Source organism: Rhinopithecus roxellana, chromosome 12 (genome assembly GCF_007565055.1).
Source record: "Rhinopithecus roxellana isolate Shanxi Qingling chromosome 12, ASM756505v1, whole genome shotgun sequence".
NCBI classification, from domain to species: Eukaryota; Metazoa; Chordata; class Mammalia; order Primates; family Cercopithecidae; genus Rhinopithecus; species Rhinopithecus roxellana.
In genome coordinates, this window is record NC_044560.1 from 119,157,736 (window position 1) to 119,180,846 (window position 23,111).

The 23,111-nt window shown below is 43.3% G+C and overlaps 1 protein-coding gene across 1 annotated transcript in view; it reads right to left on the bottom strand.

Moving 5' to 3' along the window:
* Positions 1–15,112, bottom strand: part of NLRP13 (NLR family pyrin domain containing 13) — a 41,611-nt gene extending 26,499 nt beyond the window's left edge. Inside the window, exons 1-4 of the mRNA XM_010387055.2 lie at positions 14,775–15,112; positions 6,267–6,335; positions 5,889–5,957; positions 4,554–4,619 (exon numbers count right to left, since the gene is read on the bottom strand). Of these exons, the coding sequence (XP_010385357.2) occupies positions 4,554–4,619; positions 5,889–5,957; positions 6,267–6,335; positions 14,775–15,093 (523 nt within the window). The 5' untranslated portion in view covers positions 15,094–15,112. The remainder of the gene's footprint in view (positions 1–4,553; positions 4,620–5,888; positions 5,958–6,266; positions 6,336–14,774) is intronic.
* Between the last annotated feature and the right edge of the window lie 7,999 nt (positions 15,113–23,111).

The following is a 23,111-nucleotide window of genomic DNA, read 5'->3' on the forward strand; positions in this document are numbered from 1 at the left end:
ATGATCAAGCTGAGGACCAAATTAGGAAGGCAATCCATTTACAATAGCATAAAAAAAAAAAAAACCACCTAGGAATGTTCAACCAAAGAGGTGAAAGATCTCCACAAGGAAAACTACAAATAAACTTAAGAAATTATAGATGACACAAGTAATGCTCATGGATCAAAAGAATAAATGTCACTGAAATGACCATACTTTCCCATATATCAGTTCAATGCAATTCCTATCAAACTCCCAGCGACATGTTTCACAGAATTAGAGAAAACAATCCTAAAATTCTTATGGAACCAAGAAAGAGCCCTAATAGCCAAAACAATCAGAAGTAAAAAGGACAAATCTGTATGCATCACATTACCTGACTTCAAATTATACTACCAGGATATAGGAAACAAAACAGCATGGTACTAGTACAAAAATAAACATATAGATGAATGTAACAGAATAGAGAGCCCAGAAATAAAGCTATATATCTACAGCTAGCTGATCTTCCACAAAGTCAATAAAAACATACACTGGGGAAAGGGCAGTCTATTCAATAAATGGTGCTGGGAAAGCTGGCTAGCCATATGCAGGAGAATAAAACTGGACCCTGTCTCTCACCATATCCAAAAGCTAACTCAAGATGGAATAACGATTTAAATGTAAGACCCGAAACTGTAAAAATCCTAGAAGAAAATCTAAGGAAAACTTTTCTGGACATTGGCCTTGGCAAAGAATTCATGACTAAGACCTCAAAAGCAAATGCAAGAAAAACAAAAATAAACCAGTGTGATTTAATTAAAAAGTGTCTACACAGCAGAAGTAATCAAGTGAACAGATATCCTGCAGGATAGGAGAAAATATTTGCAAAGTATACATTCAAAGGGCTAATATCCAGAACCTACAAGGACCTCAGTTTAAACAAAATAATCCCATTAAAAAATGGAGAAAGAACATGAGCAGACATTTTTTTAAAGAGAAGACATTCAAATAGTCAAGAAGCATTAAAAAAATGCTCATTACTACTAGGCAGAGAAATGCAAATTAAAGCCGCTGTCAAAAAACCCAAATGTTCGCAAGGATTCAGAGAAAATAGAACACTTGTACACTGTTGGTATGAAAGTAAATTAGTACAAAATCTATGAAAATATTAGATTTCTCAAAGAACTAAAAATAGAACTACCATTTGATCTAGCCATCTCACTACTGGGTATCTACTCTAAGAAAAAAAAAAATCAAAGATACCTGCACTCCTGTGCTTATTGCAGCAGTATTCACAATAGCAAAGATATGGAATCAGCCTAAGTGTGTATTAATGGATGGTTGGATAAATGTGTGTGTGTATACACATGAAGAGTATTCATAAAAAATAATGTATTTTTCAGCAATACGGATAGAAGCAGAGGCCATTGTCTTAAGTGAAATAAGTCCGACACAGGATAACAAATACCACATGTTCTCACTTATAAGTCAGAGCTAAATAAGTGTACACATGTACATATACAATGGAATAATAGACATTGGAGACCTAGAAGGGTGGGAAGGTAGGAGGGAATTGAGGAATGAAAAATTCCTTTAATAGGTACAATGCAGACGATTCAAGTGATGGCTCCACCAAAAGCCCAGACTTTACCACATGATATATACATGTAACAAAAAGGAATGCAAAGTATGTATTGAGTCATGATATTTCTATTAATTTGGCAAATATTTGAAATAATTTTTATTGATAGTTGGAAGGAAAAAGACACCCACAATATCACAGTGGATGACATTTTTTTACAGCCTTTTAAAGGACCAATTTGACTATAAACTTTAGATTATATATATCTTTTTGTCTAGGAGTCCTACTTTAAGACTGTCTTCTACAGAAGTATTTATGGATATGCACAATGTGATATGGACATTTATCAAAGTATTGCTTAATGTTTTTAAAAAAGCCTGGAAGCCTAGATTTCTGTCAACAGGAAAAGGTTAAATATAAACCATGACATATCCATATAAAGGTATATGGCAAAAGAATAAATATTACTCGATGTGATCCCAGAAAAATGATTAAGGATCTGGAGAAGAGGAACTTATCCTGAATTATCTTGGTGGAGGTGGGGTGGCTAATACAATTGCACGGTATCCTCCTAATGTAGGAGCAGACGGAGATGAGGCACAGACACCCAGAGGAAAAGACATAGCAGGTGGCAGTGAGGCCACAACCCAAGAAATACTGGCAGCCACCAGAGCTGGAAGAGACCAGAACAGATCTTCCCCCTAGAGCCTTTCTACCAACACCTTGATTTCAGTTATTTGATGTATTAGTCTATTCTCACACTGCTAATAAAGACGTACCCAAGACTGGGTAATTTATAAAGAAAAACAAGTTTGATGGACTCACAGTTTCACATGGCTGGGGAGGCCTCACAATCATGGCAGAAGGTGAAGCGGGAGCAAAGACACGACTTACATGCTGGGAGGCGAGAGGGCATGTGCAGGGGAACGCCCCTTCATAAAACCATCAGATCTCTGGAAACTTATTCACTATCATGAGAACAGTGAGGACAAGACCCACCCCATGAATCAGTTACCTCCCATCAGGTCCCTCCCATGACACATGGGAATTCAAGATGAGATTTGGATGGGGACACAGCCAAACCATATCATTCAGCCTCTCAAAGAGTTGTTTTGTTGGTTTCTTTTTTTTTTTTTTTTTTTCTGAGATGGAGTCTTGTTCTGTTGCCAGGCTGGAGTGCAGTAGCACCATCTCAGCTTGCTGCAAGCTCCGCCTCCCAGGTTGAAGCAATTCTCCTGCCTCAGCCTCCTGAGTAGCTGGGGCTACAGGTACATGCCACCATGCCCGGCTAATTTTTATATTTTTAGTAGAGATGGGGTTTCACCATGTTGGCCAGGATGGTCTTGATCTCTTGACCTCGTGATCTGCCTGCCTCAGCCTCCCAAAGTGCTGGGATTACAGGCGTGAGCCATCGTGCCCGGCAGATTTGTTTTAAGCTATCCAGTTTGTCATACAATTGGTTGACAGTGGCCCTAGGAAACTACTGCAGCACACAACCTTCATTGCAAGACTCAGCATCCATTTATAGGCTCAGGATACTGAATGCTGATGCTGCACACACAGGAGAAGTGATGTCATGGGAGGATAGAAGGGAAGAGAGATACCTACCATGACAAGAAGTCAGTAGATAACTGATTGGAAAACTAAGAAATAGCAGGAAATATTAATCACTTATGACCATAGAAACAAGTATCAGAAGTAGCCCCCAAGAGTAGTGGGTGGATGTCTCTGTAGAGGAGACCTCAAGAGCTGGCCTGGAGGATTGACGGTTTGCATTACAAGTTCTGTTTCTGTGACTCTTTGGGGCTTGCATACATGCACAGGTATTTCTTTGATAAAACTAAACTGAGTACTAGAATGTGTGTTTTACTTTCTCAGTGTCAAAATCTCCGTAGGGCCACCGACATAAAAACTACAGATGCCTATTAATTCATCTGTTAATAGGTAACCCTCAATATCAGTTATTTAACAAAAGCACAAAGTCCAGAAGTAGACACCAGTGTGTGAGAACCTACAGGAAAAGCAGATAATCCAGTTTATAGTAACCTATTTTTCTGTAGGAGACTGGTCACGGTGGTGGGAGAAATTGTAGGAAAAATGCAAACCTTGGAAGGCAGTGGGGTGTGGGGGGGTTACAAAGCTTCAGCTAAGAATGAGTTGAAGGCAGTGGTTCTTACCCCGGGGCAAAGGGTAAGAAGTAGGTACAAAAGAATGCAGGCGAGTTTGTCTGTATAGCTTGTTTATCATGTCTCCAGAAACATGGCCTTTCATCACCCACATGCAGGGGCGGGGCATGACCATGTGAATTGCCCACAAGTGTGTTGACTCAAGGCCTTTGTCATTAAATCTGTTCTAAATAAATGCCCGCAATGCCAGCTTGTCAGGGCCACAGCTGCTAACTCTTTACAGCACCCTCCTCAGTGTCTGTGGGCAGCCCGGTCCCCTGGCCTGCTCTTTCGCTGGATATCTGTGTCTGAGTGCATTTTTTCATCCATCATTCGGCCAGGGTCTGCAGATTGGACCCGGCATTTTTCAATAAACTGTACTGGAAGAAGTAGTTGGGAAGAGCTTTTAATTTCTTGCATACCGCCGGGCGCGGTGGCTCAAGCCTGTAATCCCAGCACTTTGGGAGGCCGAGACGGGCGGATCACGAGGTCAGGAGATCGAGACCATCCTGGCTAACACTGTGAAACCCCGTCTCTACTAAAAAATACAAAAAGCTAGCCGGGCGAGGTGGCGGGCGCCTGTAGTCCCAGCTACTCGGGAGGCTGAGGCAGGAGAATGGCGTGAACCCGGGAGGCGGAGTTTGCAGTGAGCGGAGATCCGGCCACTGCACTCCAGCCCGGGCGACAGAGCGAGACTCCGTCTCAAAAAAAAAAAAAAAAAAAAAAATTTCTTGCATACCATAAATTGAAGAAAATGTCAGTAGGAGGCAACTCTACTCTGGACCTAGTAAAACCAGTGCTCATCAAGCAACCTGTCCATTACCAACATAAAGTAGTGTACACACCTGCTTCTTCTAGCATCTCTGGTTCTTCTTGGTTTGGATCTTGGCATCCCTGGACTTGTACATTCCCTGAAATAAACAGTGATGATGAGATATGAAAATACCCCAGACTGAAAATGGGCCACCATGATAAAGACTCTCAGTAGAACCAACTCTTTCTATGGCAAACTTGAGAGTGAAGAGACTGGAGGAATCAGAATGCTCAGTTTATATTTATTTAAGAGATGGAGTCTCGCTCTGTCGCCCATGCTAGAGTGCAGTGGTACCATCTTGGCTCACTGCAACCTTTGCCTCCCGGGTTCAAGAGATTCTCCTGCCTCAGCCTCCTGAGTAGCTGGGATTACAGGCACACACCACCAGGCCCGGCTGATTTTTGTATTTTTAGTAGAGATGGGGTTTCACCATGTTGGCCAGGCTGGTCTCAAACTCTTGACTTGAAGTGATCTGCCCACCTAGGCCTCCCAAAGTGCTGGGATTACACACATGAGCCACTCTGCCCAGCCATAAATTATTTAATAAATACTGGAAGAACTAGATGGAATGAGCTTAAAATTTTTTATGTACTATAAATTCAAGAAATTTCAGCATAGGCAGCAAACGTGGACCTATGAAATGAGTGCTCCAGCAAGCAACCTGTCAATTATCAACAAAGTAATGTACACACCTGTTTCTTCTAGCTCCTCTGGTTCTTCTTGGTTTGGATCTTGGCATCCCTGGGTCTGCATGTTCCCTGAAATAAACAGTGACGATGAGATACGAAAGTACCCCAGACTGAAAATGAGCCAGCAGGAACAGAAGTCCCCAGTGGAACCAACTTTTTCTGTGGCAAATGGGATTGAGCTGACTGGAAGAATCAGAATGCCTAGTTTATATTTTTTATTTATTTTTTGAGACAGAGTCTCACTCTGTCACCCAGGCTGGAGTGCATTGGTGCAATCTCGGCTCACTGCAATCTCCACCTTCCGGGTTCAAGTGATTTTCCTGCCTCAGCCTCCCGAGTAGCTGAGATTACAGGCACCCACCACGCTTGGCTAATTTTTGTATTTTTAGTAGAGATGGGGTTTCACCATGTTGGCCAGGCTGGTCTCGAACTCTTCACCTCAAATGATCCGCCCGCCTCAGCCTCCCAAGTTGCTGGGATTACAGGCATGAGCCTTTGTGCCTGACTGTAAGTTATTATTTAATAAGAGATACTGGAAGAACTAGATGAAAAGAGTTTTTAATTTTTTTATGTACTATAAATTCAAGAAATTTTACCATAGGCAGCAAATGTGGACCAATGAAACAAGTACTCCACCAAGCAACCTGTTGATTACTGACGTAAAGTAGTATATACACCTGTTTCTTCTTCTAGCTCCTCTGGTTCTTCTTGGTTTGGATCTTGGCATCCCTGGGTCTGCATGTTCCCTGAAATCAACAGGGATGATGAGATATAAAAGTAACCCAGACTGAAAATGGGCCAGCAATAACAGAAGCCCCCAGTAGAACCAACTTTTTCTATGGCAAATGGGATTGAAGAGACTGGAGGAATCAGTATGCCCAGTTTACAGTAAGTTATTATTTAATAAGCAATACTGAAAGAATTAGTTGGAAAGTTTTTAATTTTTTATGCACTATAAATTCAAGAAATTTCAGAGTAGGCAGCGGATGTGGACCAGTGAAACGAGTACTCCATCAAACAACCTGTCCGTTATCAACTTAAAGTAGTGTACACACCTGCTGCTGCTTCAAGCATCTCCACGTCTTCTTGGGTTGGACCTTGGAGCTCCTGGGTGTGCACATTCCCTGAAACAAACAGTGATGATGACATGTGAAAATAACCCGGACTGAAAATGGACCAGCCATAATGGAGGCTCTCAGGAGAACCAGCTCCTTCTATGACAAACTGGAGGTTGAAGGTCTGATTCCTCCAGTTTTCTCAAGCTCCATTAGCCCAACTGAAGATACAGTGTGCACTTTGGAAAGTCCACAGCACACGCTAAGCACATTCCTGCCTCAGGTCCTTGGCTCCAGCCCTCCCCGCTGCCTGGATCCCCAGACATCTGCTTAGTTCACTCTCAAGGCTCTGCTCAAATCTCACTTCCACAATGGTGCCTGATAAGCCTATGACTACCACCTATATCTTTAATCACATACCTTAGCCTCTCCCCATCTGCCTTATTCTCCATTTGTACTTGTCACCTTTTAACACACCATGTAATTTATACACTATGTCTATTGCCTGTCTAGGGAGATGGCTAGTCTGTTCATGGATTTATCCCAAATGTGTAGAACAGTACCCCACAGAGAGAAGCTGCTCTAATATCTTTGGAATAAAATACCATAGGAATAAAAGCACCAAGAATTGGGTTCAAACCAAGTCCCTCAATTTGCTGCACCATCACCCCTCTGAATGTCCCCTTCCTCGTGAGCTAGAAGACTTCTTCTATGACTCAGGGGCCAAACTCATTTTACTGTGTAGTACATCGTTGCTATGGGCCAATACCTTATGAGGGATTTGCATCTAAAGAGATACGGCTCTAATATTTACAGCTCCATTGACTGTCACTGTTTACATGACTTGTTCTGGTTAGCAAGCTGAGTCCTGTACTTCCTCCAGATGTTCCATGTTCCTTCCAAGAACAAGAATCCATCATTCTCCAACCATGGTAGCCTAGGCCAAAGAATCCCAGCTCTCTGAAGCTCTACAGACCCTACCTATGGAGTCTGAGTCCTATGTCTACATACTTCAAGCTGAAGTCTGTCCTGAATTCTAACCCTCCTAGAAGCAGGGAACCCAGGTGGGAACCTTTTCCTAGGCATAACCCAAGCAGAAGAAAAGTAGACGATTTTCTCCTGTTGCTGGCTCTGGTTTATCCAAAAGCCAACTGTCTGACATGTGGCATTCCTCTGTTGCAAACGAATCCAATGCTGTGAGCCTTCCAGGTGATAGCTTTACGGTCAAGTATCAGGCATCACCATCTGGATCTTAATAGATGAAGACTCTAGATTTAGCTGGGACCACTTGTCTTAAGAGTCACACTGTTCTAGATGAAAAGCCTAGCAGGACCAGTACATGGCTTCAAAGAGAAAACAAAGGTTAAAAATTAGTAAGTTTTTGCTTATTCTCCTTAATGCTTAGGGAACTTTGCAAGGACATGAAGAAATAGCAAAGAGCAGGTGTATGGAAGTTCCACCGGTCCCTCACCAGGCCTAGGTATTCCTCCATTCTCTGGTGAGGTGCACTTATCTGAGTATGTTTTAAATGCCAGAGGAGCATGTTTTTAGGTAACCAGCCTACTCTTCCTACACCCAACATTACTCCCCCAGGCCCCATCGATTTACTTAGTAGGGTCTTTATCCTAATCCTAGCCACCCCTGAATGGAGGGAAGCACGGGTGGTTTACACATACATACACACTTAAGTCAGTGTGGTCCCTATTCCCATTGCATGTGTTGAACCTCACTGCCAATGTGGAGGGTGGTGGGGGCAAGTTTGGCCTTGTCTTCAAGGTCACCCCCAAAAAATGCTTTACTGGGAAGTGATTCCTACATAATTAAAAATGCAATGCATGAAGAATACAGAGTACTTTTAAATGTTTAAACTTTTATGTATATAATGAAATAACTTTCAAAAGTATGAATTCTACCCAGGCATGGCCAGATGATTTTTGACAAAGTTGCAGAAGCAATTCAATAGAGAAAGCTCTTTTCAACAAACGGTACTGGAGCCAATGGATATGTATACGTGGAAAAAATTAAAAGAAAAGGGATAGCAACCTAAACTTTACACCTTATACAGGAAGAAAAAAAAAAATCAACCCAAAGGAGAGAATAGATTTAAGTATAAAAGGTAGAAACCAGCCCAGCACGTTGGCTCACACCTGTACTCCCAGCACTTTGAGAGGCTGAGGCAGGCAGATCACGAGGTCAGGAGTTTGGGATCAGCCTGGCCAGCATGGGGAAACCCCACCTCTAATAAAAATACAAAAGATAGCTGGGCATGGTGGCAGCTGCCTGTAATCCCAGCTACTCACGAGGCTGAGGCAGAGGCAGGAGAATCGCTTGAACCCTGGAGGCAGAAGTTGCAGTTAGCCAAGATCATGCCACTACACTCCAGCCTGGGCTACAGAGCAAGACTCCATCTAGGGAAAAAAAAAAAAAAGTAAAAACAATGACACATTTGCCTTTGATTATTCTTTTTGCTATGAAATAAAGTCTAATTCCTTTAAAAAATAATCCCAATTCTGACTTCCATTTGTACACCTATGGAAGCCAGTGTACAGGGCACTAAGAACCATCTGATACACCAGTGGGAGAAATAGATTCTTCCACTGCAAATTTGCAGACATATCCTTGGGTGGGGTAGAGGGTGTGTGTAGTGAGGTGACACTCTCCCAGCTCCGATACTGCTGGCGAGGCACCATGCTTAAACAATCACCCATAAACCACCAGGGCAAGTGATGCTATCAGATAAAAATCCAACCCAAAGATCAACTAACATGGGAGTTCCTTCTCTGTGCCCAATGCCTTCTAAGCATTTCACCCTAGAAATGTAGAGGTTGGAACAGTGAACCCAGTTTAAGAAAGAATTGCGGCCCCATGGTAAGATCATTTGTCCAAGGTTACCGTTCGTCAGCTGGAACCAGCCTTTGAATCCAGACATCCTGACTCTAGAACCTGAGCCTTAAGCCAATAATCCCCAAAAGACAGTACATGGGTCCCTGTACATACATGTGTGTCTGCAAACTCGCTCTCAAATGCATATCCCACAGCACTGGTCAAGTACAGAGATGCTCACGGTACAGTTTCTTAGATGATGGGGCTAACAAGGCACTAAGAACCACCCGATCCACCTGCCGAGATTTTATCATCCCCTGCGTGACTGGTGAGGTGGATGTGGCCCAGGGCTTTCTCCTGCTTGAGAGGTATCTTCCACATGACCCACGCCAAGAAGGCCAAGTAGGAACCAGACAAGGACCAGGGAAATGGGGCTTCTCTGATGGGCCTCACCCGGCCCTGCAGCCTTCAGGCAGAAAGTTGGTGCTGCCATTCGGAATCAGCAACAAGAAACAAAGGAGAAACGCTTGAGGGGAGGGACACCCTTCTACCCTGATGTGGTTATGAGGCATGGCTGGCCTCTATCCCAATATCTCACGTACCCCATAAATAGATACACCTACTACGTATCCAGAATTTTTAAAACGTAAGTTTAAATTTTAAAAAAATCAGTGACAAGAAACAGGATAAATGCTTGAGGTGATGGACACTCCATTTACCCCGTGATTATTACCCAACGCATGCCAGTATCAAAATATCTCATATACTCCATAAATATATATACCTACTATGCATCCAGAATTTTTAAAACGTAAGTTTAAATTTTAAAAAAATCAGTGACAAGAAACAGGATAAATGCTTGAGGTGATGGACACTCCATTTACCCCGTGATTATTACCCAACGCATGCCAGTATCAAAATATCTCATATACTCCATAAATATATATACCTACTATGCATCCAGAATTTTTAAAACGTAAGTTTAAATTTTAAAAAAATCAGTGACAAGAAACAGGATAAATGCTTGAGGTGATGGACACTCCATTTACCCCATGATTATTACCCAATGCATGCCAGTATCAAAATATCTCATATACCCCATATATATACCCACTATGCATCCAGAATTTTTAAAATTTAAGTTGAAATTTAAAAAAAAAAATTAGTGACAAGAAACAGGATAAATGCTCGTGATGGACACTCCATTTACCCCGTGATTATTATGCAACGCATGCCAGTATCAAAATATCTCATATACCCCATAAATATATATACCTGCTATGCATCCAGAATTTTTAAAATTTAAGTTTAAATTAAAAAAAAAAAAAATCAGTGCTGGGCGTGGTGGCTCAAGCCTGTAATCCCAGCACTTTGGGAGGCCGAGACGGGCGGATCACAAGGTCAGGAGATCGAGACCATCCTGGGTAACACAGTGAAACCCCGTCTCTACTAAAAAATGCAAAAAATTAGCTGGGCGAGGTGGCGGGCGCCTGTAGTCCCAGCTACTCGGGAGGCTGAGGCAGGAGAATGGCGTGAACCCGGGAGGCGGAGCTTGCAGTGAGCCGAGATCCGGGCACTGCACTCCAGCCTGGGTGACACAGCGAGACTCCGTCTCAAAAAAAAAAAAAAAAAAAAAAAAAAAAAAAAAAAAAAAAATCAGTGACAAGAAACAGGATAAATGCTTGAGGTGATGGACACTCCATTTACCCCTGTATTACCCAATGCATGCCAGTTTCAAAGTATCTCATATACCCCATAAATATATACACCTACTATGTATCCAAAAACTAAGTTTATATTTTTAAAATTCAGCAACAGAAAGAAAGTTCTTCCTTTGAGAGCCTTCTCCTCTGTGCAAATTCCTCTCTCCAGGTCTCTATAAAGAGAGATATTTGGTTGGAAACAGAATGTAAGAGTTCTAAAGCTCTATCTCCAATCTCTGGTATCCTTTCTTCAGGACTAAAACACCAAAAGCAACGGCAACAAAAGCCAAAATTGACAAATGGGATCTAATTGAACTAAAGAGTTTCTGCACAGCAAAAGAAACTGTCATCAGAGTGAACAGGCAATCTGCAGAACGGGAGAAAATTTTTGCAACCTATCCATGTGACAAAGGGCTAATATCCAGAATCTACAAAGAACTTAAATTTACAAGAAAAACACAACCAACCCCATCAAAAAGTGGGTGAAATATATGAACAGATACTTCTCAAAAGATGACATTTATGCAGCCAACAGACATATGAAAAAAAGTTCATCACTGGTCATTAGAGAAATGCAAATCAAAACCACATTGAGATACCATCTCACGCCAGTTAGAATGGCAACCATTAAGTCAGGAAACAACAGATGCTGGAGAGGATGTGGAGAAATAGGAACACTTTTACACTGTTGGTGGGAGTGTAAATTAGTTGAACCATTGTGGAAGACAGTGTGATGATTACTCAAGGATCTAGAACTAGAAATACCATTTGACTGAGCAATCCCATTACTGGGTATATACCCAAAGGATTATAAATCATTCTACTACAAAGACACATGCACACGTATGTTTACTGCGGCACTGTTCATAATAGCAAAGACTTGGAACCAATCCAAATGCCCATCAACAACAGACTGGATTAAGAAAATGTGGCACATATACACCATGGAATACTATGCAGCCATAAAAAAGGATGAGTTCACATCCTTTGCAGGGAAATAGATGAAGCTGGAAATCATTTTCGGCAAACTAACACAAGAACAGGAAACCAAACACCGTATATTCTCACTCATAAGTGGGAGCTAGACAGTGAGAACATATTGACACAGGGAGGGGAACATCACACACTGGGCCTGTCAGTGGGTGGGAGGCTAGGGGAGGGATAGTATTAGGAGAAATATCTAATGTACATGATGGGTTGATGGGTGCAGCAAACCACAATGGCACGCGTATACCTATATAACAAAACTGCACATTCTGCACATGTACCCCGGAATTTAAAGTATAATTAAAAAAAGAGAAATTAAGACAGTAAAAAAAAAAATTCTAAATCGTATTCCCTAGTTTTCTGCTTTATATCTGCCTATTACAAACAAGAATATCTGAAGGCTTTAAAAATGCGAGAGGGGGCCGGGCGCGGTGGCTTAAGCCTGTAATCCCAGCACTTTGGGAGGCCGAGACGGGCGGATCATGAGGTCAGGAGTTCGAGACTATCCTGGCTAACACGGTGAAACCCCGTCTCCACTAAAAAATACAAAAAAAAAAAGCTAGCCGGGTGAGGTGGCGGGTGCCTGTAGTCCCAGCTACTCGGGAGGCTGAGGCAGGAGAATGGTGTGAACCCGGGAGGCGGAGCTTGCAGTGAGCTGAGATCCGGCCACTGCACTCCAGCCTGGGTGACAGAGCAAGACTCCATCTCAAAAAAAAAAAAAAAAAAAAAATGCGAGAGGGACAGGGAAAAAGAGGGTGGAGTGGTGTTCTAGTCTCCATCCCATCCTCCTGCCCACCAGAAGATACACAAAGCCCGAACTTGTATGACTCAGAATACCCAGTGCCTGGGGTTCTGATACTCAAGACTCAGTATTGCCCACTCTCCTTCCTTAGAACTCACTCATTTGGGGGTAGGAGAAGCTGTACATGGTCAAGCCCAGAGCCTTTGGAGACACACTGCCTGGGCTCACATCCCAGCTCTCCTGCTCCACCAGCTCTGTGACCTTGGAAAATTTACTTAAGCTGTCTGTGTCTCAGTTTCCTTCTCTGTAAGATACAAATAGGACTTCCTTCTTAAATATTAGTGAAGAGTCAGTACAAATGCATAGAGAGCATTAAGCTAAATGCCTGGTTTATGACCAGGCATGGTGGCTCACGCCTGTAATCCCAGAATTTTGGGAGGCTGAGGCGGGCAGATCACCTGAGATCAGGAGTTCGAGATCAGCCTGGCCAACGTGGCAAAACCCCATCTCTACTAAAAACACAAAAATTAACCAGACATGGTGGTGAGTGCCTGTACTCGGGAGGCTGAGGCAGGGAGAATCCCTTGAATCCGGGAGGCAAAGGTTGCAGTGAGCCAAGATCGCACCATTGCACTCCAGCTTGGGTGATGAGTGAAACTCCATCTCAAAATCAATCAATCAATCAATCAATCAATCAATCAATCGATGTCTGGTTTATAACAGGCACCAGGAAACATTATGAGTATTTTCAACAGATCTCATAGGCAGTCAGTTCTGCTATAAAGTGACATATGCATTCTGAAAACTCACCACAGCAGATTCAGCTGTGCACTAAAACCACACGGCTTATGGGAAACAGAATCAGTGATTTTATATATTATATACATTATTTTATATATATATAATTTTAAGCAGAAGCTTAAACAGCACGGTTTTGCACTTGCTAATTACAAAACACTTTATAATACAATAAACTTGGCCGGGCGCAGTGGCTCATGCCTGTAATCCCAGCACTTTGGGAGGCTGAGGCGGGCAGATCACAAGGTCAGGAGATCGAGACCATCCTGGCTAACACGGTGAAACCCCGTCTCTACTACAAATACAAAAAATTAGCCGGGCACGGTGGTGGGCCCCTGTGGTCCCAGCTACTTGGGAGGCTGAGGTAGGAGAATGGCGTGGGCCCGGGAGGCGGAGCTTGCAGTGAGCCAAGACCACGCCACTGCTCTCCAGCCTGGGCGACAGAGCGAGACTCTGTCTCAAAAAATAAAAACACAATAAACTCTGCAGAATCCTACAACACCACAGTCAGCCCTGCAATACCACAGATGTGGCATGAAACTTTACCTTGAGTAAAACATGAACTTTGTGAACATGGGAAGTGTTGCAGCTTGTGAGTTTTTGTGAAGTGGTGGAAGAACAATAATCTGTAATCAGAAAGTGTAGAATGGGTAAGGCTCGTACTGAGGAAGCGGGTAGGTGTTTAGGTGTATGCCTGCGTGCATTTTGTACAATCCTACGTGGCTCTGCTCAGCTGAGTGCAGGGTCAGTGGGTTGGGGGGTGGGGGGTGTTTGTTCTGCTTTCTTAGTGTCTCTCTTAGGCAAAACCATGCGTAAGCTAACATGAAATTTGTGCTGTGCTCAAGTTGTTCCCTAATACAACAATCACATTGGGACAAATTTGCATTTTTAAAAGAAGGCTGGGCTGGTCACAGTGGCTCACACCTGTAATCCCAGCGCTTTGGGAGGCCGAGCCAAGCAGATCATGAGGTCAGGAGATGGAGACCATCCTGGCTAATACGGTGAAACCCCGTCTCTACTAAAAATAGAAAAAATTAGCCGGGCGTGGTGGCTCATGCCTGTAGTCCCAGCTGTTCGGGAGGCTGAGGCAGGAGAATCACTTCAACCCCGGAGGCGGAGGTTACAGTGAGCTGAGATCGCACCACTGCACTCCAGCCTGGGCAACAGAGCAAGACTCAGTCTCCCAAAAAAAAAAAAAAAAAAAAAGGAAGGCTTATAACAGAACTTAATGCACCTCTTCCAATTCCCTTTCTTGTCTTTGCTACCCCTTCCCAGGCTAGAGCACTAAATCTTTAAGCTTTCAGGCCTTATAAAGGTTACACTGTTGTAGATTCTCAAGGAGGATTTGTAGGGGGAGATCAGCCACGTGGAATGACCCCATGGAAACCCAGCGGCTACCTCCTTGCTCTCAGGAGTGCCAAGCAGTCCCCCGCCTTCCTCCTCGAGGACTCTTACCTTTCATCTTGGCTCTAACTTCCTCACACAGTGAGGTCAGATTCATTGTCTGGAAGATGCCGAGGACCACTTTCCATGCCTGACCTTTTGGGAAGTGTTCGTCCAAAAGAAAGGACAGATTCAAGGGGTCGGCGGCTCTCAAATTGGCCCAGGGGATATGCGGGAAGTGCCCCTGGGGGGCTGACCAGAAGTCCATCAGCTGCCGGGGTTCCAGGCAAAGCTTGAATTCCTCTAGCTGATACTGATCCAGAGCCACCAGGTAAGGCAGAAGCCCTTGGTTGGTACCACCGTCTTCCCAGGTGGTTACAGAAAAGCTCATCTTGCTCAACACGTGCAATTTCTCACTTCAACAATGTTCTCCTACATCCACAGAACACTTGGGGCCTACAGAAAAGGAGAGAGTTGAAATCATAAGCCATAAGTATCACCTCCTCACACTGTCTTGCCTACACATTTGAGTATTTTCGCTTCACGGTACTTCCTGCTACTTGTGTTAGTACACTTTTTTGTTTTATGAGATGGAGTCTCGCTCTGTCCCCCAGGCTGGAGTGCAGTGGCACAATCTCAGCTCATTGCAACCTCCGCCTCCCAGGTTCAAGCGATTCTCCTGCCTCAGCCTCCTGAGTAGCTGCACTACAGGTGCCCGCCACCGCACCCAGCTAATTTTTGTATTTTCAGTAGAGATGGGGTTTCACCACGTTGGCCAGGGGCGGTCTCCTGACATCACGTGATTCATGGACCTTGGCCTCCCAAAGTGTTGGGATTACAGGCGTGAGCCACTGCGCTCAGCCTTGTACACTTATTTATGTCTCTCTTCTGCAAGAACGTAGACTCCATTTACACAGAGACTTTGCCTGTCTTACTCTTGGGTGTAACACCAGAGTGTTCTATGCTCTGCCTACAACAGGGCCTGGCATTTAGGAGGAACTCGGCCGTAAAGGATATGAAGCATTGACTCTACACCATGCACTATGACCTTTGTTTTATTCTGTCAACAACCAGAGGAATAGGATGGTTATTATCTCTATTTTATAGAAGTGACAATGGGGTTGGGGGGCTGGGGAAGGGACAGCATTAGGAGAAATACCTAACATAGATGATGGGTTGATCGGTGCAGCAAACCACCATGGCACGTGTATACCTAGATAACAAACCTGTACGTTCTGCATATGTATGCCAAAACTTAAAATATAATAAAAATAAATTTAAAAATCGACAGCATGACATCTTTAATTGCTATTTTTAGAAACCTGCCAGCCTAGACTGTATGGCTGTGAAAATGTCCTTCACATAGGGAGACTAAATAAAGATGTTTCCAGTCAACAGGTGAGAGGATTTGCTGCCAGCAGATATGCATATCACACAAAAATACCTAAGAAGTAGTTGATCAGAGGAAAGGATGGAAGTGTGTCAAGAAATAAAGAGCCACAGAAATGGTCAGTATGTGGATAAATGTAAAGGAAAAATGACTCTTGACGCCATCTTGTGGAATTTATAACATACAGAGTAAAATATGAAGACAGTAACAAAGGAGGAGAGGGAAATACATAAAGCTGAAGTCAAAGATGAGTACTGAGGCCGGGTGCGGCGGCTCAAGCCTGTAATCCCAGCACTTTGGGAGGCCGAGGGGGATGGATCACCTGAGGTCAGGAGTTTGAGACCAGCCTAGCCAACACGACAAACCCATCTCTACTAAAAAGACAAAAATTAGCCAGGTATGGTGGCAGGTGCCTGTAATCCCAGCTACTCAGGAGGCTGAGGCAGGAGAATCGCTTGAATCCAGGAGGCGGAGGTTGCAGTGAGCCGATACCGTGCCACTGCACTCCATCCTGGGCTACAGAACAACTCCATCTCTAAATAAATAAATAAATAAATTTTAAAAATCAATATTCAAATTTCTAGGATAACCATCATAAGACTGAGGGATGTATAACCAAAAAGTTAACAGAAATTAAATATTTACTCAAAAGATGAGAACACATGGACACATAGGAGAACCAGAGACACTGGGGCCTATTGGAGCGGGGAGGGACGGAGGAGGGAGAAGAGCAGGAAAAATCACTAATGGGTACTGGGCTTAACCCCTGGGTAATGAAATAACCTGAACAAACCCCCATGACAAAAGTTTACCTATGTAACAAACCTGCACATCTACCCCTGAACTTAAATTTAAACCAAGATAACAAGAGAAATAAGAGAACGGGAGACAAACGGAACAAATAGAAAACAAATAAGATGGTGTGCTGAAACTAAAATGAGTCAATTACATAAGTGTGCATGGACTAAATATTTTAATTGAAGAATATCTGTTAAACTAGATTAGATACAAAAAGGCATACTTTAAATATAAGAGCATAAAACATTTAAAATAATGAAAAAAGATCTAGTATAAAATCCCTAACCTGAAGAAAAGTAGGTACAGTTGTATCACGTTCAAAGTAGATTTTAAGGCAAAATGAATCATTAAATATAGAGGACATTTTATAAGAAGATGATTCCCATATGAAGATATAGTAAGGCTAACCTGTATGTACCCAACAATATAGCTTCAAAATATGTAACACAAAAATAGTTAAAAGATGGATTCGTTGAAGATTTAAACACACATCTCAATAACTGGGGGAACACACAGAAATAAAATAATCAAGATATAGAATATCTGAACCACATAATTAACTAATCTGACCTAATTGAACAATTAGAACAATATACCCAACAAATGCAGTAAAAACACTTCTGTTTTTGTAAATGGGAAGAATGTTGCGTCAGGCACCTCAGAAATGAGGTTATCCAAATGGCCAAAATGCATGACTCATTGGAAAATTTAAATTAAAACCACAATAAGATACTACTACACCCAGGCCAAGCACAGTGGCTTATACCTGTAATCTTAGCACTTTGGGAACCCGAGGTGGGCAGATCACCTGAGATCAGGAGTTTGAGACCACCCTGGCCAACATGGTGAAACCTTGTGTCTACTAGAAGCGCAAAAAATTAGCCGGGCCTGGTGGTTCACAGCTATAATCCCAGCTACTTGGGAGGCTGAGGCAGGAGAATTGCTTGAGCCCAGGAGGCAGAGGTTGCAGCAAGCTGAGATTACACCATTGCACTCCAGCCTAGGTAACAGAGCAAGACTCCATCTCAAAAAAAAAAAAAAAAAAGAGAAGAAGATAATACTACACCTACGTGAAGTGACTGAAATGATATGATTAGGGCTGATATTATCAAATGTTGTCAAAGATGGGGAGCAACTGGAACTCCCATATGTTACTTGTGAGAGTGTGAAAGCCACTTTGTAACTGGCCTAAGCAAAACATTTATTGTAGTTCAAATGCCTGCCTCTGGACAGGAAGGAGCTGAGCAAATAAGCCAGAACATAGAAGCCACCTGATCTAACCAAAACCTTAATCCTCAGTGTATCACTCCTGCTACAGTCTAAATGTTTGTGTCCCTCAAATTTCATAGTTGAAACCTAACCATGAATGCGATATTATTAAGAGGTAGAGTCTTTAAGAGGTAGTCGTGATGGAGGAAGCTACATGAATGGGAGTCGGGACCTTACTCAAGAGGTTGAATGGAGCAACCGCATCTCGTTTTGCCCTTCCTTTCCTTCACCGTGTGGGGATACAACAAGAGGTGCCATTTACGAAGCAGTCAGCAGGCATTCAGACACTCAATCTGCTGGCACTTCAATTCTGGACCTCCCAGCCTCTAGAACTGCAAGAAATCAATTTCTGTTCTTTATAAATTACCCAGTCTAAGATATTTTGTTATAGCAGCAGGAACAGACTAAGACAACTCCCTAAATGCAAAGAAAGAACTGTCCAGGAAAGTTTCTGAACCCTTCTCTATCCTGTGATAGGCCTTCAAAACATCCCGGTCAAAAAGACTCCAACTGTGCCCAGAGTTTACTTTCTCTCCTACACCAACCAGATAGCAACACCCAAGACACGCACTGTCCCTAAGACGGAGGTAGTTTGTTTTTTTGGTTTGTTTTTTCAGAGGGAGTCTCACTCTGCCACCCAGTGGCATGATCTCAGTTCACTGCAACCTCTGCCTTCCAGGTTCAAGCAATTCTTCTGCCTCAGCCTCTCAAGTAGCTGGGATTATAGGCATGTGCCACCACACCTGGCTAATTTTTGTCTTTTTTTTTTTTTTTTTAGCAAAGACGGGGTTTTGCCATGTTGGCCAGGCTGGTCTCAAACTCCTGACCTCAGGTGATCCACCGGTCTCAGCCTCCCAAAGTGCTGAGATTACAGGCGTGAGCCACCGCACCCGGCCACTGATTGTTTCTTTCAGTGATTAGGGGAAGGGGGAGAAGGGAAAAGATTTATAAATACAAACATCTTTTCACTTAAAACGCAAGCACTTATTTCTATAAGAAAAACAGTAACATTCTGAAAATACGAACTCCTCCTTCTGGTAAACTAAGGATCAATTAATCGTGCTGAACCTAGCTCTTAACGTCTTGTTTCCCACCCCTGAGAAAACTCAAGGCAAGAATAAAGGGAGGGAGGAAATGGTGGTGGTAAACACTGACTAGGGTTTCCGGATTCGACCAGCAAAAATACAAGATGCTGAGTTAAATTCGAATTTCTGGTAAACAATGAATGGTATTTGGGATATACTGAGAAAGTTATTTGTTGTTTTCTTAAGTGCAATTCCATAGGGTGCTGATTCCAGTTCAATTTTAATTTTGGATACACAAGAGTGATATTTGGAACATATGCATGCCAAAAAAAATTTGTTATTTATCTGAAATCCTGACTCAACTGGGTATTTTCTCTGGCAACCTTATTTAGACTAAAGATCACTCGCTTTCATCCCATCCCAGAAGGAAGGATGCCATCAGCACCTGACTTATCTGCCTTACTAAAACAGCGACAGCTGGCCTAGAAAAGTTACAGTTTCCTGATGGTACTTACAAACTCATATTCAGAGGGTTCACCTGAAATGTGGATAAAAAGAACACTGAGGTGAATTGGTCACAGTAAAGATCAAAGACATTTGAGAGATGGGAACGGGGGAACTAATCAGGGAGAAGGGGTAACAAAGAGAGAAAACAGAAGTCAAGGCTGAGTTCTGCCCATCACAATGTTGGCCACCAGGCAGCTAACGGTGATTGAGACGGATCTGCCGCTATTCCCCTGTAGAACCTGGTCCAGCACGTGTGCTGGGTCATCTCAAAATACCAGGCAGCATTGAAGGCAACAGAAAGACAGCAGAACAAAAGACTATTTTTTTGAGATGGAGTTTTGCTCTTGTTGCCCAGGCTGAAGTGCAATGGCTGCATCTCAGCTCACTGCAGTCTTTGCCTCCCAGGTTCAAGTGATTCTCTTGCCTCAGCCTCCGGAGTAGCTAGGACTACAGGTGCACACCACCACATCCAGCTAATTTTGTATTTTTAGTAGAGACAGAGTTTCACTATGTTGGTGAGGCTAGTCTCGAACTCTTGACCTTAGGTGATGCCACAGGCCTTGGCCTCCCAAAGTGCTGGGATTACAGGCGTGAGCCACGGTGCCTGGCCCAAAACACTATGCTTGAAGCTACTGGTGTGTGAACCGCCCCACCCCCATGTCTCCCAAAAAGAAATCTCCATAAGAGATGTATGTTAGGACCTACGCTGGCAGCCTAAATTCATTGGACTACTCCAGAAATTGTTGTAGAAAAGATGGGGAAGGGCACACAGAGGAAAACTTAAAACATCATGGAAAAACCCTTTCAGGTATTAGCAGGGAGGGTAAAGACCAGGGAAAAAGCTTATTTGAGATTCAAATGGCATTAAGGCATCATCGAACACCGAGTAGAAGCTAAGCAAGGGGACCAGGCACTGTGGCTCACGCCTGTAATCCCAGCGCTTTAGGAGGCTGAGGTGGGCAGATCACATGAGGTCAGGAGTTTGAGACCAGCCTGGCCAACATGGTGAAACCCCGTCTCTACTAAAAACACAAAAATTAGCCGGGCGTGGTGGTGGGCATCTGTAATCCCAGCTACTCAGGAGGCTGAGGCAGGAGAATGGCTTGAACCTGGGAGGCAGAGGTTGCAGTGAGCCGAGATAGCACCACTGCACTCCAGCCTGAGCGACAAGAGCCAGACTGTCTTGAAAAAGAAAAAAAAAAAAAGTTACTCCATGCTGCACTTCTTTTCTCATTTGTCTCTTTAAATTTTTAAACCAAGGAGACAAGAACTGAGGTATCACATCAGCCATCAACAACTCCTCCAAGATTATAGGGTTAGGTTCCCGTGAGCCTCTGGTCACATCTTCATCCACTAGTCAATACGTAACCTTGTTTTATACGTGTCTCTGTTTAAGGACACCTAATTGAATACATATTGTTGATTCATTAACACTGAGCCCACCGCCACCAACACTGTAGCTCATGCCTGAAGGAAGCTCATCTAACACATGCATTGTCTTCAGAACTCACATCCCTTCTTGTGTGTAGAGCACCAGACGGAACTTCCACACTACACGAGGGAGCATTTAGACAGCAAAGTCACCAACGAAAAGCCCAAAAATGCAAAAACAGGGCCCTAAGTAGACCCACCAGCACTGCCTTCTCTGACCTCAGCTCGAATTTTCCCTGGCTCTGTGCACATCTCAGTGACTTGGAAAGCTCTGCAAATATTGATTTGGAGGTTGCTAGCAGATCTGAGCGAGTAGATGAATTCCACAGACTTGGAATCCACAAACAAAGAGGGTCGACTGTCATTAGGATGAAACACGTTGGGTGTGAGACCCACATGGTGCCATGAAGTTACACAGCAAGGAAGCCAAGTACGTGGGACTCGAAAGGAAATTCCTCCAAACCTGAAGCATGCATCAGAATGAGCCAAGGAAGGCAGGAAGAGGATTAGGAGGTAGAACGGTCAGTGAAAACAGCAAGTGCAAAAACCCTGGAGGGGAAAAAAAATACAGGAACAGAGAAATTCAGCTAGAAAGCCTCACACAACTGCGGAATCCCCTTGGTTGAGGAGGTGGAAAGCTTCTAACTGAAGAAGGAAGCGTGTGCAATCAATTCCTGCTCCTGAGTGAGAAAACACCAGCAGGATACAGTGGAGGGAAAGGTCCCAGAGAAAGACGAAGCCTTAGCGCAGAGAGAGGAGACATCTCTTACCAACCGGACTTCGAATCGCACACGAGTTTCCAGAGGCTCTGACTTGGGAAACCCCCAGGGAAGTAGTCACCGCCACCCCTTCCTCACCTGTGACCAGCCCTTGGGTCCGTCTTCCTCCTCTTAGCTGTGTCTCAGGGCCTCCTGGTTTATAGCTCTCTTCCCGCTCCCTTTCCCCAGCACAACTCGGGATCAGTTGAGAAGCCAAGACTCAGCTGCGACGTACGAGCTCTGGCTTTTCTCTTCCAGGTCTAGCTAATCACAGGCTTATTCAGGCTGGGAGGCAGAACTAGGTTTCTAATTAAAAACCATGCTGTCCTGAAGTAAAGGGAGCCATCCACGCCAGCAAAGAGCCACAGATGTGAGTAATGCCTGTGATCACCCCTCCTACCATCTGGGAGATGTCATAGGGCAGTGAAAGATGAGAGGGAGAACGAGTTCGTGAGACATTAAAATCACTGTTGCCACCACTTCCAGGACTGTTTCTTCTTCCAAATGCAGGAGAAATGCTCCTTCATCCACTCCATCATGAACACAAAGGATTTTCCACGGAAGTCAGAAACAAGACAAGGAGAGTCGTAACTCCGCTGCTATTCTACATTCTGCTGGAGAGGTCAACCAATTCTATCAACAGGGTTAGCTAGTTTTAAGCTCAGGTTACAGGCTTTAAACTGGTAATTGGAAAGCAATTAGTGAGAGGTATAATAATTGAAAAGCAACAGGTAAAACTGTATTTGCAAACTTGATTACCTATCTGGACAATGCAAAAGACTGCATGAGAAAACTAACCACAAGAGAAATTGGTAATACAGCAGGTAATGAAATAAGTATTCAAAAATCAATAGACTTCAAATATGCAAACAAAAATAAAACAGTGGAAAAGAACACCCCTATTTACTATAGCAAAAAAAAAAAATGGAAAATTAAAATGCTTGCTTAAAAACTTAATATCCAAAACTGACATAAGAAAAACTATAAAATACAGGTCTGCAAGACCCAAAAGTGGACTTAAGCCTTAAAGAAATAAATACCACGTTTTTGCATGGAAAACTCCACCCCATAAATATATCACTTCTCTCTAATACAAATACATCAAGGTTTTACCTGGAGGTGCAGAAGCTGATCATAAAACTCAACTGGACAAATCGAATTTGTAGGAATGGCCTGGAAAATCCTGAAAAGAAGGAGTAAGGAAGAGGGACTAAATCTAGCAGATATTAAA